Below are 20,048 nucleotides of genomic sequence, written 5' to 3'. Positions count from 1 at the left end.
AAAATTCCGACCAACTCGGTGCTACCATCAATCACTAGCTTTCATTGCCGCAGAATTACTGTCACGTGCGAAAATGAAAAAGGTCCCAAAAATTAGGTATTCCGCACCGCAAAACAATTTTGAATAACATTTACCTTACACCTAGACGGTTTGTGCCGACAGAGGCGTCAATGAATTCAATCGCAAGAAGAAAACAAAAACCGCACAAACGAAATGAATGACTAACCTAGCAAATTTCCATTGGCCCTAGTCTGCTGGTCCACTGCCGATGGGCGATGAAAAAGAACCGGAAATCACACAGCACCAGAGAGTTTGCCAAACCACACTGACTGGACATCCGATAACGATTTGCCTATCCACGAATGCATGCATCGGTAGCGACTGAATGTCAACAAAAATTGCGACTTTCGGATCGGCCAATTCGTTAGTGTAATAACTTTTCACGAGATTGTAACAGTTCTGTGTAAATCAAGGGTGTTTCATCGTATCTATCACTCACACTCGGACAACTAACGATCGTGTCGCCAATATCAATCGTACGGGTTACAGGATGCCAAATCACATTATTCACAAAATTTTAGCACTTAGCTTTAAGCTTTTTCGATTCAGCTATTCGAAGTTCTACCTTCGCTTAACATTGGAGGGATATCAAATGAAGACAAATTGTGAATGAGTCTGACACTAGGGCTCAACGTGTTTTACAATACTTGGGATTTAAAACTCTGCAATTAGTATTCTTCACGTATAACCTATTTCTGGCAACCGTAGCGATTCTCCGATCGGTAATGAGCGTAAAGATCATGACGCGATTCTGAAACACGAAGCTCGCGATCGCCTCGCTAATCCGGTCTCTTTCTCTCTCTCTCTAGGCGAAGGTAGTATAAGTGACTTTTAAATCGGCTGCCGAGCGGAACAAGTTTTCAGTTCTTCGGAAGCTACGTTCGGGTGTGATCACGGAATTTCCTAGGGTCTTATCGCTACGCGCAGCAGACAGTGTTTATAAGCAGAAATCAGAGAACGATCGTATTCGGGATCTTCCGCAGTGCAGGTTGATGAACCGGGTCGATCGGATAAAGGTTTATGTGATTGGAAAACCTGATTCCAGCGCAGTGTCAAGAGTTCTTTGCAATTTGCAACAGCTTTGAGTGAGAAGCTACAAGGTAATTCAAATGATGTAGACAGCGGTGAAGTTGACTCAGTGATCATAACGTTAGAACAAGAGAGCAGCAAAATTGAGTGATAATGGCTGATAGTAAGTCATTAACGACTTGTGGGATTTCCAAATTATCGCGAGAATATACACTTTCCTGTGCCTGTCTTGCTAGAAGTTGCCAACCAGTAGAAAATATTTCCTATTCCAGTTATGCTGGGTAGCGTCCAATCGCAAAGAAAACGAGTCACAAAATATGGCTTATCATCTAAGGGTCATCGACGGTGTGAACCTGTAGACTTGCGAAGGACAACAGTGCGAGATTTTTGTCGGTTAGCGGTGAATCCCGATAGGCCTGGAGGAGCCAAATCTTGACCTTCTTTACCGAAGGAACAACAACATAAAGCTTTGAGAAGGTTTACAGGGAATAGCGCGTTTACTTTTGTGTGACGAATGCCTAACCATGGGTAAACAGTCGACGGGAAACAAGTTGCTGGTGTAAACAAACCAACGGTAATCGATTTACAAATACGCTGACTCTGCCAGATGTTACTTATTGCGGAATAGCAGTTTAAAACTATTTTTTATTGATAGCTTCAAAAAAGCGCGTGAAATAGCAAAACGTAAACGTTCATTATGAGCTTTATAAGCTCAGTCTATTTTCTCCGAGACGGAACGACTCTCATGCAAGGTCCTTTCGTTACAACCTACACGGAAAACCAATTTTTTTCATTTGTTGTTTTGATCGCATGAAACCACTATAATAATGTAATGTTTGGCGTTTAATAGTATCTTAGAAGCGTTTAGTGTGCTGTTCAGGTTTGAGTCAGGGAGATAATCACTAAATGTTTGAATGAATCGTCTTCAGATACAGATGGAAAAAACTTGTTTATAGAGATAAAAAAATCTGATTTCTTCACCCTAAAATGTTGAAAATCACTCATGTTATAACTTCAAGTTTTCGCGAATGAAAAAAAGAAAATCAAACACCTTTTATGAGCTGTTCAAAAATTGTTCAAAATAAAATACAAAGCATCTTAAACCCATTCCCCGCGGGTGATGCCATATGGCATCACCTGACATTTTAACTTTGATAACAGTTTAACAACTATACTTGAAATTTCTAACGATGAAAATATTCTAAACAGTTAAAGAACAGATTGACCTTCAACATGCAATATAGTTTGTGCCAATCATGCATGCGGTTGCTGAGTAACAAGAGTTTGAATGTCATTTTTCGATGTAAAAACTGATTTCTCTCCGCGGGGATAGGTTTAAAGCAATCCATATTAACGTAGAACGGGACGGAATCCAAGCATACGAGGACCGATGGCTTCCACCTGCATACGACCGCATTTCGGGAATGTCCCATAAAATATCATTAATTTTTCAGTTAACCTGCAGTTATTTATTGTGAAACTGCTAAACCAGCATCAGGCACCTAATTGAATCAGTTTGCACATTTGGTTTCACCGTTAAACCTTTAAAAGCTCTCAATCTTGCTATTTTTCACATCACTATTTTTTCTCTCTCGGTGTTGTTCAAATTTTCGCGCCGGTAGTGACTAGAACATTTTCAACTTCAATTTAAAGTCAGCTGCGTCTGTCAAATTTCACGTCCGTGTTGTCAGCACTGTCAGCAGTAGGCTGCGCTAGCATAATAAAATGTTCAAATTGTTTTAGCTCTGTTAAATTTATGGCATCAGAAAAATTTAAAATTTGGTAACCATGTACTGTTAACAATGATAAACTAATGCTTGGATTCCGTCCCGATTCACCTTAAAGGAATGGACAAAAATTTTCAAAATCATTCACAGGAACTCGGTGCACCACAGGACACTCAATACAAGTATAGTGCGGTACTTTATTTGTAGCGGTGCCAAACCGGGGACAAACACCTAACCTGAGTGCGTGCTACTTTAAAACTTTCTGCATCATTTTGGTACTGCTCACCAGTGCCGTGCGTGCCTATCAAGTCTGATAAGCGCATTGCTTTCGATTGCAAAGTTTCTGACAGTCGTACCAGAATATGCTCGCGCAAGTAAAACTTAAATGAGTAGGAAGATACGGTTCGCTTTCGTATTTTCTATGTTGAACAAACAGGATGCGAAACTTATAGAGAACATGGAACTAGTTTCTTTTTCGCGAGCTCACCGATTTAAATAATTTTTTCCGCCGTTTCATTCGTAAGAATATTCCTCTGGTCTGAATTACAACTTGCAGAGTAACTTAGAGCATTATTGCCGGTATTTTTTCTATCCAAAAATATACACGGAAATTCGTCCTGAACATTTTTCTTGTATTTTCTACGTGTGTCATAACAGGCAATGGCTTGTTATTAGCATCTTATAAATCTTATAGAATACATGGCTGTAAAAACATTAAAACCCATATCTTTTTGACACATTATCAAAATCAACCTCTCACATAACATGTGAAAGAAGTTCCAATATACCACCTCTAAAAATCAGACATCTTGAATCTAAAATATACAACAAATGATTTTTAAGTATGTACATTTGTAACTTGACGAACGCCCACTGATGCCACTATGCACGAAACTAATGTAAGGGTTGAAAGTGTTATTAATCGTCTGAAAATACCGCGTCTATTACGGAGTTATTCAATCAGCTGATTTGCTACTACTATATTTCATTACCTCGGCTGGCGGATATCACGTTCGCACACCCTTGAAACGATCATTACGGCCAGCCAAAAAGTACCGTCTTCTGTATTGACGTCGATCCATCCATGTAAGCTGTCACGAACTTTGGAATTGACACACCCGCCAAACTGCATTCGAGGTGATCTCAGCAATTTGACGGAATGGCATGGATTTCCCGGAAGTACGAAACCGGTTCCCGTATGCGAAAATATTCCTCTGAACCAGTTTCTTCTCCTAGCGATTATAGATACCGGAGGCGAGCGCTCATCAACACACACTTTTAAAATGAATAGTTATTCACAACGTTCAGCAGGTTATTTATGCCTTTCATGTCGTTTCGGTACTGGTGCTTATGGGCTGGATTAGTTTGCCCAGAGTTTGACCTGCAGTCATAGTCAGTATAGAAGAGACATCAAATTTTAAGCCGCATCGGGTATTTCGTAGCACACCTTCACACCAAAATAAAAACCGGGTTGTAACAAAAATTCGTTAATAACTAACCACTTTCTTGTTATTAGTGGTGGCCACAATGGCGTTAATTTTTATCTAGTAGATTAAAACTGATTAGCGAAATTCTTAGTGTCGTCAATAACATGATATCCGGAACACCAATCACTAGTTTGCTAAACTTGCAATTATTCGCATAGTGTGATAATGGGCACAAATTGCTCCAACCTACTTTATTGAAAAGATGGCTTTCAGAATGCGTGTTCCATTCACACACATCGCTCAATTGTGTCTCCTCGTGAGACAAGTACAAGCCTAGCTTTTTCCGTTTCGTTTACGTGTTTTAGGAAAAGTTTGTTTGACACAAAATATGCGCTTTTCGCGTCAAAAGTTAAGTAGATTGCTTCCAACCAACATTTCAAAATTTCATATTTACCTAAATAATTACTGTGTAAACTACCGATAAAAACAAAACCTAAATTCGGGGTACTCAAACCTCACTAGCTTAGGGTTCTTGATTAGCATTTAGCGGCGCTAAATTTCTGGTTAGCAATGCGCACCACTAGGTACTTATTGACATTCTAATTTCTTTCTTTTTCTTTGTTCGCAGGAGCTTCAAAATGAGACTCAAATATATGTTGGGAATAATTCTGATAGCAGCTCTACATCAATCCAACTGTCAAAGGTAAACTGACATGATAAAAAACGTTAGGAGCAGATGACTAACCATAACCAATCTGTTTACAGACCTCATCGGTTCTCCGAGGATTCCTCGCAGGACAATGCCTTAGACATAGTAGCCGATAGTGTTACCAATTTGGCTCAGAAAATTAGCCGAGTCATAGTAGGCGACCGGAGTAAGACGGAAATTTTTTCACCAGTTAGTATCGCGGGCGCTCTGTCGCTGTTACTGCTCGGATCCGGTGGTACAACCCGGACAGAACTGATGGAGTTGATGGGTTTCTCGAACAGTACGATCAGATTCACCGAAATTCACAAAGGCTTCGGTAAACTTTTCGGCGAGCTGGTGTCCAACAATCCGAGCCTCAAAGCCAATGTGCCCTGGCGGGAGAACGACACGTGTAACAACGTGGACTATGATGATTTTACTGATTCACGAAGCAGCTTCCAGAAAGAAACCAAGGGACGGCGCCACCGGCGAGATGCAGAGTAAGTTATCATTTGATGCTTGAAATATAGTGTGACATAGACCTTATCATGCACTCATGCGCTAATTTCAAAATTGACACTTAACCGAAAATATCATAGTGGTGTGTAGTACGCGAGTTGTTGCTATTAATTACTTTTCCAAAATAAGCACACGTCACGTAATTTCCGTCTCTTCTACGAAGTGAATTGTCATTGTCGCGTTGGTCAAAAAATACGTGCGAATCAGAAATCAGTTTTCGGAAATTGGAGGTAGTTCTGAAAAACATGAAGTGTCATCAGTAGAACCCAGTGATAGTTCAAGTTGCCTTGAACGGAACAAGCGAGGTATTACGAAAATCTCAAGGTAAATATCTTCTTGTGATATATTTGTTAATAGCTATGTACGCTTTTTTGTCAATATGTATGTGGTAGGAACACAGTGACATTCACTTATAGATGGATCTTAGTTACTAATGGATAGAGCGCATGCACCAGCATTCTAATTGAAATGTATCTGAGGTTCTTTTTTCATAATTTCTATATGTAAATCTGCATGTTCTACTAACCTCGCATTCAACACAAAAAGTATTCAACAATGTTACATTTCTGTTAACGATTTGTATTGCTTTATAAACACATTTGCAAGGTAACAACGTGAAGAGAAAATCAAAATGTGTTTTAAAACATCAAGATATGGGACAAAAAAAAATCTCAAAATATGACAGTCTTTTATTCTCTGCAAACTCAATAAGTTTCCCGATTTTCGTTGATAGGTACTTCATGCTTCAAAAATTTATACGCACAGAATATTGGAAAACTAAGGTTGTTGCATGAAATTAAAAATTCTGAAAATTCAAAAAAATAAATCTGAAAAATACCATACGGTTTAGGAGATCGGAAATAGTAGGAGGGTAGTATCCAAAATACGTCCGCATGACGCAGGGACGGTATCTTTCTATATTTCGTTGCTTTGGAGAAATCGTCTTCTGCCGATTCACCCACCCTTCTGGGAATTGCGCTTATACATCATATCTTCAGTTGAAATTAATACTGACTCAACTCATAATTCATAGTTTCGAGAAAACGTGTCTGAAAATTAGCGTCAAAAACTTCTCCTTCCAGTTCCGTTGAAACTTCAAATTTTAAGACTTCTAGTTTTACTGAACTTGTTTGAGTCTATTATGTACATATGATGAGCAAATTATACGAGTTGTAACCTTAGTTAGATATTTTAGATTTAAGCTATGAAAGCACATCTACTTATAACATTGAATTTTTTGTGAATTTTGAAACGGGTCTTCGTGAGATGAAACCTAATAGTATTTGGCATCGTCTGCCATTAAAAACTCGAAACTGCTAAATTCTGAGTTGTGCCAGTATTGAATCCAAGTGACGATATTTATTTGATGAGACATTGCGAGGATTGATATGTTCGTAGAAATTCTCGATATATTCGTTTATTCACTAAACGAAATTGCTTTGCAAACTGCTATCGCTAAAAAACTGTAATACCAAAATCTGGCGTCCGTATGTCATCGGTACGGTTTTGGAATGAAAATTATGGTAAAATGTTTGAATGGTACCTTTTGTATCAAGGTTTCGTCAGTTACTTGTAAAATCGGGTGAAGCGTAGCAGAATAGGAAATGGCAAGAAAAGTAAAACATTTTGGAAAGCTGCACCGACCGCGGTCGAAAAATGAAAACTATGAAAAAAAAACGATAATTCGATTATAAGTTTATTTGCATGGCTTCTACCGCTTCAATTACATAACTTTGGAGCACCAACAGGTACCAGTTGCCGATGATTCTGACCAAGTACTCTTCAACAGCCGCCAGATATACGGGTGAAACCAGGCACGGGATGACCGGTACTTTTTCCCCTTTTCTTTTTTTCACAATCAGCACCTAGCATCCATATGATATCGGTACGGTTTTGGAATAAATTCGGATGGTGCCTTTCATAAATTCTCGGTGCGCGTGGGGTGTGTGTACTAGAGCGAGTAAAACAACAACAAATCATTCCAAAATCAGATTGGTTGTATGTGCATAAAAAAATTCTGATCGATTGATGCCAAAACCTCGACAATCTCATAAAAAATTACTGAAACATAAGCGCTCAAACTCTGATCACTTTTTCCATGGCTGATTTTCTTGATTTTCAAATTTAGGTTCATTGACCTAACTTCGAGATAGACGTAGTCCTGGGTCAAATAAAACCACTACAAGGAAAATGAAAAATTGTCGAGAAGAATTGCAGTTAATTTTATAATATTTTTTTTCCTGTATGGACTTATTACTGCGACCAGAAAGGTTGATTTATTGTGATTTTTTTAAGGTTTGAACAGAAGTTATTACATTTTTTGCTACAACTAACGCGAGATCAACATATTAGCTCTTTTTCTCAACAAAAGTGGTAGTCTCTTCGAATCCATCTACAGCCAACAAAAGTGTTAGTCTCTTCGAATCCATCTACAGCCAAATTTGGGATCAAAATCTCTTTATTCAAAGTATCGACATCTAGCGGTGGAGAGAACACGTTTTACACTCAAAAGTTTATTCCACTTATACCATTCATACCTGCTCGTATTGAAGAATTATTTCAGTCTCTCTTGTTCTCATACAAAACCAAAAAGCAAAAAAAAAAAACTATACGACCTCTCGCCGTACTTTCGTCGAGAGAATTTTTTGTTCTCTCCGGTATTGGTGTAGCGAGAGTGCCTTTTTATGGTAATCGTACAGTACCAACCGCATACGTGCAAGGTTTTTTTGTACATATTTTTTTAATTAATTTAATTGTAGCCCGAGTCGAAAACAGAATATCTTGACTAAAAACAATCGTTTTTTTACATTGTTCAATTTTTCTTGAATGCGGTTCTGTCTTAACTTGATTTTGATAGATTTAGGATCACTTTTTTGTCTGGTCATTGGAGCAAAAAAAAAGAATAGATTTTTATGCTTGTTCAAACTATTGGAGCGAACTGTTTGAACGATGCACTGTAAAATCAACGTAGGATAGAACAGCAAGAAATGAATGCAAAAGCGTGGGCTAGGATTTGCAGCGAGTTTTGTTCGAAGTTACATATCTGTTCTGTGATTTAATGCTAGACAGAACTTATCAATTGACCTATGCAAATGTTCAATTTTGGTTTGTGTATCGTAATGCTTCGTTGTTATACTAGTAATAGGTCGTTAAACTAAATCGGCCAAATAGGGCCCTACGAAAATCTGTTTCAGTACGGCCATTTCGGGGACAACTCATCAGATGAACTTGAAATGGATGTTAATCGATTCCTGGACTGCCGGTACCTGGATAACTGTCCCATAATGAAAACCTGAATTAATCCACCTAGTGGTGCAGAAACCTTTGTTATACTAACTATTACTTTATACATATTTGGCTAGTCACTTACAAATCGTATACCATCATAAGTCCAATTTCAATAATGAATGAAATGAATTTAAAAGATAGTTTTCAGAGAGTTAACCAAAGACGATCTTTGAATTAAAGCTTGACGTGGTTTTTTTTTTCAAATAATATGAATGTTATCACTAGAGTACATGAGTCTTATTTTTTCGATCACAAACCAATTTTTAAATGCTGGCTAGAAGTAATTGAATTTTTTTTTTGAGATAATCGAACGTGGGAAACAGTAATAGATAACAATGATGCTGATTTCACACTAGAACCGCAAACATGTATGTTAGTTTAATGCGGTTCTACTTATTCGATTTATTTTCAGAAATCGCAGGACCTAGATTTATGAATCAGCATCAAGTTTTTTTTACGAATTGAAGCAAACTTCTACAAACCTGATCTCGAAATATAGTTGAGAATTATACAGGAAAAAAATAAAGCTATTGATGAAAGTTGTCAATTTAATTCTATCTCAAATGCATTATCTGAAAATGAAGGTTCTCCACGATCTTCGAGAATATTGGGTTTTCAGAGTGTAGGCGAGAACATTATTGTTTTCGAAGGTCTAGGCTGTATGAAAAAATCCACAATAAAGACTTTTTAAATCTTACTGCGATAACGAGAAGTGGAATAACATGGATACTCTGTTTGCACTTAGCCTTAAATTAGAAATCAATATTTATATCTTACATGAGCATATTGTATCATTCATAGAGATAAGTGACTTTTCACCTGCGCACACTAGTAAACGTGTATAACCATGTAGAGTTGCTTCAACACTTTTTCCTAATTTTGCCGATTACGTTCACCAGCTACTTTAGATTCCTGGTCACAAATTTAAAACATAAAATAAGTATTCAACTGAAAAATTTTCCAGCTGTTCAAAACGTAGCATTGCAAAGCGATTTATTTGTGTTTTTCTTAACGGATGGCACTAACACATTCGTAAATAGGTCTATACATCTTTGGTAAAGCTTTTCAAAATATCAGCATCGCTAATTGTGTTACATGTGCACACTGTGCGATCAGATTTTACTACAATGCTTGGCTCCCGAAAGCTGTAAATGTTTTTTACTCTTCGCAAATCTAGGTTCAACGTACAATTTAGTATATATTTTATAAGAAGTGAGGACGGAAGCTTTGGAAGAAAAAGAGCTAAGTTATCATTGCAGTGTCTTCTAAAATCTGGTTCAAATTTTCAAGAAAAAGCTAATGGGTTTTTTATTTACACCAGTTATGACGCACTGCGAAGAGTGTAAAGATTATGAAAATTTGTCCATGAATGTTGATTTCCTTTGAGAAATAAATAGCGATACGAAAAAAGAGGGATAGAGAAGAAGAAAAAGCAGTGAGAGAGAAAAATTATCCAGAAAGTAAAATATCCCATGTCTAAAATATACTTTGGTCAAAACTCTACAGTTCAAGCAACCAATAAAAGATCGCACTCAGTATGATTTTCAAAGATCTCTGGGGCTCTCATTTGAGCATGCGAACATCAAAATCGGAATAAGCGTTCTTTTTTGGGTCGATTTTGATATACTACACATATAAACAGCATATTTACACATACATACGTACAGGTACACATACACAAACATTCATAAATTGTTCAATTCGTGGATCTGAGTAAATTGGTATACAACACATGGCTCTCCGAACCATTAATTTTGCCTTAAAAGTTAAATGTCTTATATAAAAAATACTCTTTGATCAATATTTTAAAATCTAAGCCACTAATCAAAAATCCACTCGGTAGCATTCTGGGGGAGCACAGTAGCTTCCATTTGCGTATAAGATCATTAAAATCGGATATTGCGTTCTGTAAGAAAGGTGCGTTAGTATTTTGCGGCACATACATACAGACAACATACATACATCAGTTCGTGATATTCTCGCTCAGCGAAACTTGCCATACATGCTACATGTTTATAGCTACTTGAAGAGCATCAAGGTGCCAATTTAACAACGAAACAAAAAAAACATGTTAGTTTTAGTATTAGATATAGTTTCAGCTCGTAGTCGGCAGCGAGGGTAAAGAATTTGCCTTTAGCTTATAAGATATTTTAGACCATAAGGCATTAGATTTAATTGGCTCCGTAAAACAATAATTTGTATTGTGCCGTGTCAAATAAATGTTGTGTGAACAAAAAAAAACATACATACACACATACAAACACACGAACAGACATTGCTCAGTTCGTCGAGCTGAGTCGAATGGTATAAACGATTCGGCCCTCCGGATCATGGATCTATTTTGCGTTTTTCGACCGATTTTATAACCTTTGTTTAGTATAACAAAAGTAATATAAATCCTTTGTTTAGTATAATAAAGGTAATATAACAAAGGTAATAGTATAACAAAAGTAAAACAACATGTTGAGAAAACGGCGATTTAATATTATCTGTGAATTTTCGGGTTTCCAGCAATTACATCCAGAACCAATGACCATAACAGTTTCGTGGCACCACATGTTTATCGTTGAGAACAAAAAATGGATGGAATTGGTTTTACGTTATATAACTTTAACGTTAAAAAAAAGACAAAATGGGACAAAATATGCGGGTACATTTCAAAAGTACTCGCATATTTTGTCCCATCTCATATAAATTCAACCAGCAACCGGCAATATCATTGGCAACGTAAATTGTACTACAGAAAAACAACATTAGTCTAGTTAATTAAATGACATACTTCTATATGCCTGAAATAATCCGATATACACTAATCTGGAGCAAAATTATATGTTTGCAGTTTGTACCACTATGCAGTGGGACTGTAATGCGGGTACTTTCAATATGGGACAAAAACAACTTGGTATTTTTTTCATGTTTTTCCATGCAAAAGTATCAATTTTAATTTTTTCCCAGAAAATATGATAACAATTAAGTCGATTCCCGATGATAACTCAAAAGTGACCAAAATCAGTATGGGACAGTTATGCGGGTACCGGCAGTGGAGTGATTTCATAAATTTTGATATACATATTGCTTGGGTTTCTATCCATGGAAGACCTAGCAAAATGTATATCAAAATTCATGAAATCAATCATCATGTTGGTTGCCATATAGGACCCAACGGGAATCTGTTCCGCTATGGCCATTTCGGTGACACACATCAGATGGACTCAAAATGGATGTAAATCGATTCCTGGAGTGATTTCATGAATATTGATACCAATGTTGTTCGGTTTTATTAAAAATTGTACCAATTTGTCTCACTGGAACTTGCTCCCGAACATCCGGATGTACAGGAACCAGATGTGGTCACAGGTTCATGTCGGTCCCGGATTCTAGAACTAGACAGATTTTCCAATCTTTTGACAAGCCAGGATCGAGAATCGGTCAACAAATGAAAATGCAAGAAGCATTTGATTTTGTGGGTATCCGGGTGCCCTGCCGAGTACTTATGGGGTAAAATCCGAGGTAGTATCCGAGAAGTTAGTGGATTATAGCTTTGCTCCTAAATGCTAGTGTATGCAGAAGTGCGTCAAAGTGCGACAGGTAGTTGCTCGCTGGGTTCGTCGATTTTACGTTGGTTTATGGGAAAACGCATTTGAGTCTCTGAAAAAGTTGTCTTCACTAGGGGCTGGTTCTCGAAAATGGTTGAAAAGCTATAGGCCTCTATTACAGGAGACAAGGAGAGCGGCCAAATTTGGTATTGCAGATGGCGAGTCGGCTGGATTTTTGACGAGTAGCTCGTCTGTCATCAGCCAAGTTTCACTCGCGTTCCGTATAGACGAGTTGTTCGTTCGTCTTCTGTAATAGGGGCCTAATCTAATCTTTAATTTTTGTCCAGTGTAATCAGTTGAAGTTCCCAATCAAGGGGCACTATTTCAATCACCCCGAACCTATTTTAAGCAGATCGCATCTGATCTGTCCAACGATGTTCATCTAAAGCGTCCCGCACACCTTCAAAATGTCCGGCGATTCAATATATTATTAAAATACATATTCTACTTATTGATATGCTTTCACTGCCAATCGTGGACACATTTGGCTCTTCTAAAAATTTTGAATGTAAAATAATTCAATGAACCAATGTAATGGAAGAACCATTGTAAAGCAATTCCATAGAAAATATCTCAATTTTATTTGATTTTTTTATCAAATTGTTTATTTGACAAGACACAATGCAACTCGTCTTTACAGTTCCAGATACAAAATTATAAAGACGACTGCTGTTTACTACATCTGTTTATATTTTTTTTCTGGGTGGTGAAACAGCCTCGGCCCTTACTACCTCAAAAAATGGGTTATCCGAGTTCATGCTTTCATCTTCACTACTCTTCGATACGATCTGTGGTGGTTACTGCCCTTGTTCTTGCATGTTCTTTCATCTGTTATGTTTTTTGTCCACGGCAGTGAATTTATCGTGGTTCACTCCAGCTGCTACTTCTGCTACGTTCGTCACTGTTGGTGTCTCCGCTAGTCGTGGTGTCTTTGCCATCTGGTTTTCATAGGAAACCCGACTAAGAAATGGATCCGGAAAATCATTCAATACAATTCGCCTCTCCCAGCTGTTCTCGAGGTACGATGCTGGCCTAACAAGCCAGTCGTCGTAGGTTCGAGTCTCGGCTCGGGAGAGACTGTTAGTGTCAGTAGGATCGCAGCGCTAGCCCCGCAATTGTGTCTGTGTATAATAATGTAGCACCAAGGAAAGGAAAAAAAAACAAAGCTATATCTCGGAATTGGTCAGTGTAAGCGCGTTTGTAAAATATGTACACCGCTGTGAACACCACCTAAAAAGTTCTTCCACTTGCCGTTTCTGGTAGACACAACTTCTCCATATGCCGCCATTTGCTTACAAATAGATCGATTTGGTTGAAACTTTGCAACTTATGTTTTTTTTAATATCAATGAATTTTTGAGAAAGTATTATGTAAAAACGGTGTTGATGGCTACAACTATTTGTAGAGCCTGATCTTTAAGCTTTTTTAGTCCATAGAAGTATCTGTGAAAAGTTTCAGCCAGATTAAAAACAGTCAATTAAAATGGAATTTCGCGGTATGTAAACATTGTAGCTAGGCACAAAAAACGATATCGAAGAGTGAGTGTAAAAAGAAAGGTAGAAAAGCATATACACAAACACGAATGATATTCGCAAGCATGATGTTGATGAGCATGAGCCTAACTCCCTATATTATTGTATTGCTAATAATATAAATACGGAATACAGCAAACACCCGGGATTACAAAAAGATCAATGTTTATGATCGCAATGAGTGATCTATACAGGAAAATAATGTACCGAATCCACACCACGAGTGTACGCAATACTTCCAATCATATGCTTTATTTCGCTTATAAACAGAAGCTTTTTATTACTTCTTATTTCTTTAACAAACTTCACCTTTCACTCAAATATACAACATTTTGTCTCTTAATACAATTATGCGATCTTTTCCATTTGTAATAACTTCCATAATAGTAGTATATAACGCACTCTATAATCTCGCTTATTGTGAATTTGTTCGAAACCAATTGGCTTCAAATGCTTGTTCATTGTACAGACTGCCCCTCCAAGCATACGGTGCTTACAGCTTTGAACCTCAACCCACCGAGCATTAAAACCAATAAAACCAACCCTTTTCTCCAACAGCTTACACCTAATTGCTGTTGCCAATGGCGTGTTTGTGAATCAGGATCTGCCCATAAGCAGTTCTTACGCTATGTTAGCCCGAACATTATACGGCGCAGAAATACAGCAGCTCGAGTTTGGCCGTAATCCTACGAAAACTGCGTCCATCATCAATCAATGGGTCCGGGAGAAAACCAGGAATAAAATTCAGGAAATTGTTTCATCAAATCAAGTAAACGATATTCCAATGGTTTTGGCAAGTGCTCTCTATTTTAAAGCCAAGTGGGAAACCATGTTCATCGAACCGGACACAAAACCAAGACCGTTCTATATTAACGGAAAAAACGCGCCCCCTGTTGATGCAGTGGGTATGGCAACATCCGGATGCTTCCCATACTACGATGCGGAAGAAATAGATGCTAAAGTTGTTGGTTTGCCTTATCAAGAAGGTAAGTCCACCATGTACATCCTGATGCCAAATAATTCGAGCAGGACGAAACTAGCATCTTTAATACAAGGCGGGTTCAGATTACAACAGTTTAATCAGATGATAGATAAAATGCAAGTGAAGACGGGGACAATTGCGATGCCAAAGATGAAATTGGAGAGCACAATTGGTTTGAAAGAAGTTCTGATTGGTTTGGGGGTGCGAACCATTTTCGATCCACAGACAAGCAATCTCACTGGATTGACTAGAAATACTCAAGGATTTGAGGAACCTGGCCGACGCAGACCATCTACCACTTCCAAAAAACCTGAAATCGACCCAGTAACTTCAACTGCTCAAGGATTTGGATCTCCTGATCGACGCAGGCCATCTACTACCCCCAAGCAACCAGAAATAGAATCTTCTACTACTGTACCAGCACCGATCGTTTTTCCGCCCCAAGTTCGTCTTACTGTTACCCTGAAGGAGTGCAACTCATTCAATAACTGCAAACTCAATCGTAGTACCTGTTTTTGTGATTTACGCACACGTGGACCAGAGGATGCAAGAGGATGTCACATAAAACCTTTGTATGTGGCAAGTCAATGTCCCACCGGGACATATAAAAAACCCATTTATAACGCTGAAATGTGCATGGCAGAATCGTATAACATATTGTCTGAGCCTAGACACGAAAGATGTTCTCAAAATGGATGTCACTTTATCTCAAATGTATGCTACTGCTGTAAATATAAACCATCACCAACCCCTACCGATATACCCAAATTACAACAACCACAACAGTTTAAGCCAGAAAACAATCAACAATTCCGAGCACCGGAACCAACTGTGCAACCTTTCGAAGTTTCGCAACGACTTAACTCTGCCAACCAGAACAGTCCTCAGAACAATCCAAGGTTAGATACTTCCCAGTGTCAGACAATCCAGGAATGCCGCAATCAGTATGATTGCTACTTCGTAACACGATGCCCTGTTATCAACGATCTGTACGCTCAAAACCAACGACAGGAAACTCGATACAAACGTCAAAGCGGGAATAACGAAAGGCCTAGCATGTACGTGGGGCAAATCATTCACAAAGTCAGCCTGGATATCAACGAGGAGGGCACCGAAGGTGGTGCAGTCTCTACCGTAGTAATCGATCGTATATCGTCATCATTTACGATACGTATAGACGGACCGTATATCATTTATCTGCGAAATGATGTCACAAAGCTGCCACTCTTCTACGGCCCAGTGTACGATCCAAGATCTTAGAGATAAAGATTGTACGTTTCAGTTAACAGGTTACTGAATAAAATAACGTTAATAATGACTAGTGCTTTGTTTGCCTTCAAATCCCATCTCAGTTTCGCGATCTGCAAAAAAAACGCTTAAAGCGCTGGAAATCAACGTATCGTATTATGTATCATTACACACTAATTAGTTTTGAAATCATATTAAGTTAATTTGATTTAATTCAATTTAACAAGAAAAAAAAAGTTTTACTCCACGACCTGCACGCTCCAACTTAAATCGATTTACTCGATGCGAAATATTCCGTTTTCCAATGAATTAATTGTTACATAACTACAGAGAGTATCACTGACCTGACATGGTAAAAAAAAAGCATACAACTAATCGGGAATCTCAGAATGTTCACTAAACAAATATTTTAAGGTTTGTATATATGTTTTCAATTGGTAGTTTATGACTGCACGTTGCTGTTGCATGTTCACATTTTTAGGGATAGCCAAAAACGTACTCGTACCCTGAGTAATCAACAAATTTTCACTTTCTTTTATTCTGTAAATATCTTATTCTTTTGTCCCTTTAAAGAACTTATGCATGCTGTGATGTGCTGTTTCACTTTACGACTGACAAACTATCGCACTGTTCCGGGCAACTGCTCTACCGCAAACCTAAAAGTATAATTTTATTACTTTTTATTTGTAGATTTGAGCGTTTTATGCACGAAATTCACCTCGCGAACGGCATCTTCCTGGATAGCACCTTCAACCTAAATCCTACGTATGATCAAATGGCGAAGGAGTTATATAAAAGCGAGGTAGAGAAGCTCGATTTCGCCAATCACGCAGATCAGGCGACCAAACACATTAACGAGTGGGTCAGTGCAAGCACCCGGGGTAAAATTCCGGAAGTTTTCCAAACGTCCGTCAGCAGTAACGCAGTGATGATCATCACCAGTGCTCTGTACTTCAAAGCATTGTGGGAAGTAATGTTCATCGAGGGTGGCACACAGCTTCGCGATTTCTTTCCTGACGGAAAGAATCAAAGCTCCATCAAGGTACCGATGATGGCTCATGGTGGATGTTTTCCTTATTACCATTCTACAGAGTTAGAAGCAAGCATTCTGGGAATACCCTACAAAAACAAGCTGACCACAATGTACGTAATCAAACCGGATTCTTCCAGTCGGCAAGTGCTCCAAGAATTAATAGCTAGAATAGACAGTCAAGTAATAAACAGCCTCATTGATCATATGAAGAGAAGAACTGCAGTGGTTCTGTTTCCAAAAATGCATGTGACTAGTACGCTCAATCTGAAGAGAATCCTAAGACTTCTCGGCGTACGATCACCTTTTAATCCAGCACGAAGTGATTTAAGCGCCATTTCAGTCAATTCTCGACTGTCGGCATCTGCATCCACACCAGAACAACCACGGCCTGCAGTCAATTTACCTGTTTATTCGAAAAATAAAAACAAACAGCAATCCCATTCAAATCAGCTAATTTTCTCGCGAATAGACAACGTTACGGAAGTTGAAGAAACGACAGAACCACCAACAACTCTGATCGACGAAGTCACGAAATCTCCAACAACCTTGCCAACCCTTTTAACTGAAAATGCATCTAATAAATCATCACGAGTGACACGTGATGTGTCGTATAAAACTCCACCAGAGAGCAAGCGTAAAGCAGATCCACTTAGCAGTAAAGATTTCTTTTTGAATAAAAGAATCGTCAAACCAGCCGCTGGAAAAAAGATCCGTCGATCCCGCCGACAAACCAAAATCCAACAGTTGTTCATTAGCGACGCCATTCACAAGGTAGAGCTAGAGATCAACGAACGCGGAACAGAGGGCGGGGCAGCTACGGCCATAACGTTGAACCGTTCTGGGACCAACGTTGTGTTTCGTGCGGACGAACCATTTATACTACTAATCAGAAACGATCAAACCAAGCTGCCCCTCTTCTTTGGAGCCGTGTACAATCCCAGTGAATAAGAAACGTGATCCAAAAACTGTTAGTTGTTGTAACCGATTTCAGGTTCTGAACCAGATTTTATAGCTATAAGTTGTAGTAATGTAGAACGATAGAAGACATGAAATGACACTAGCAATAAGCGAAACCCCGAAATGCTGCCCTCTTGCGAAGGCAAACTATGACACTAAATAGATAATTCGTGGAGATGAGTCGTAGCTGTTCTCGTAATATCCAAAATCATATTTTCCATCTAAATACTGGTAAGAAGGGGTGAACAAAAATAACAAGCGAGTCACCAAAATTCAACGATGTCTTCTGGCTTGATTATGAAAAGTTTGCAAGAAACTTCACTCGATTAGCAGAGATTTTTTTGCGGGTATTTTTCTGAAAAACTTAAATTTTCCAAATTCATACTTTGTAATATGTCAAAAACAGACAGAGACGTCTCACATTTTTTTCCGAGTGGGTTGCAAGGAAATGGGGGAGATATAGTTGTGGCGTACGTATTGTCGTTTCACTTTTCACATCTATAGATTTAATGCAACAATATCGCACGCTAGCCTGGAGGGCTAATAGCGGTCTCGATCAATTAGATTAGTTAGAGAATTCGTTATCAATATTGTTTTTGGCACATTTGATGAGTACAACGATACACCGTGCCCCAGTGCTGAGTCGAGAATATTTCCAGCTCGAAAAGATCCTTGACCTGAGCGGGAATCGAACCCGACATCACAACCGTGTGTGGGAGAGCTAGCCGACCGACATCGCTAACTACAGAACCACGGGGACCACTCAACGGGGGTCTCTCGAAGAAGTTTGACATTTTAGCTCGCGATGCATGTGTGAAATAAAAAAAAAAAGAAAGTGCACGGCAATTTTGAAATGCAAACATAGAAATATTAGAGTTTTTGTTTTTGTCCTGATAATTATGAGCTTTTTGAATCTAGATAATTGCTAAAATTATTTAACATCATTGGAATTTAATCATAATTACAATTGTTGAAATTTAAAACATGCTCTAACAATACAACACTGATAGAACGGACACGTAAACGGGACCAGACAACTACATTTGGGTATCTATTATCAAGCCAAACATCATTACAGTGAGGGACAAATTAGAGTACCCAGTTTATTTTATTTTTCATTTCGTTCGTTTTTCTGGTTGAAATCATTATGAGTAGAACATGGTGTAACGGTTTGGCCAAAAAGTAGGCGCGGGGTGAGGTAGCGTTTTTTGCTTAGGGAGGTTGGAGACGAAGTCTCACTCTACAACAGGAAGAAATTTGTCCTTGTTTATCTATGTTTCCTTGCTCAATTGAAAAATAAACGTTCCAGTTTTCGATGTTTAACTTGTGAGTTTCTTTCGAGAAGCACAAATATTGATAGCAAGGTATGTAACATTGTTATATTTACCATATAAATGCATCTAAATGATATGTTCAACGATGCGATTTTTTTTTGAGAGGTTGATTATAAACAAACTACTTTGCAATCAAATCTGTTTCCAATATGGCCGATCCTGCATTTAACACACCGTTACACCATGACTCAATATATCATGGTTAAAATTAAACGAAAACACATCATAATCATCAATGAAGAATTTTAAGAATTCTTAAAATCTTATTCATTATGTTCTTTTCAAGTTTAGTTTATGTTGCTCTGATAACAAAACGTTTTTCTAATGGAAAAAACCGTTTGAAATTCATAAATGAACAGGGACAAAATAAAGTGCCCAGATCAATATAGCATCAAATAAGCCAAACTGAAATCAAACAACAACAATGTTATAGTGAGTATGGCCTTTTTTAGCTTTCAACACCTCCTGTAGGCGCTCCGGCATGCTTTGGACAATATTGTTCAAGTGTCGTGGGTTGAGTGCCTTCCACGCGCGCTCAAGGGCTTCAAAATAAGTTTTTTCTATTACTTACAACAGTTTTATAGATCCGAGCATAGAGGATGGCCCGAAGATATTCAATGGGGTTCAG

General features: G+C 38.2%; 1 protein-coding gene across 3 annotated transcripts in view; it reads left to right on the top strand.

Moving 5' to 3' along the window:
• Window positions 1–902: 902 nt before the first annotated feature.
• LOC129732540 (serine protease inhibitor 28Dc-like) overlaps window positions 903–20,048 on the top strand; it is a 30,402-nt gene continuing 11,256 nt past the window's right edge. Inside the window, exons 1-4 of one of the 3 annotated variants that reach the window (XM_055693497.1) lie at window positions 903–1,160; window positions 4,872–4,946; window positions 5,009–5,431; window positions 14,425–16,166. In XM_055693497.1, the coding sequence (XP_055549472.1) occupies window positions 4,882–4,946; window positions 5,009–5,431; window positions 14,425–16,108 (2,172 nt within the window). In that variant the 5' untranslated portion in view covers window positions 903–1,160; window positions 4,872–4,881 and the 3' untranslated portion in view covers window positions 16,109–16,166. Of the gene's footprint in view, window positions 1,161–4,871; window positions 4,947–5,008; window positions 5,432–14,424; window positions 16,167–16,786; window positions 18,267–20,048 lie in introns of those variants that run through there. The other 2 variants (XM_055693498.1, XM_055693499.1) reach the window with 2 other exon arrangements.

The sequence above is a fragment of the Wyeomyia smithii genome, chromosome 3 (assembly GCF_029784165.1).
Source record: "Wyeomyia smithii strain HCP4-BCI-WySm-NY-G18 chromosome 3, ASM2978416v1, whole genome shotgun sequence".
Taxonomy (NCBI): domain Eukaryota; kingdom Metazoa; phylum Arthropoda; class Insecta; order Diptera; family Culicidae; genus Wyeomyia; species Wyeomyia smithii.
This window is presented reverse-complemented; position numbering and strand designations above follow the sequence as displayed.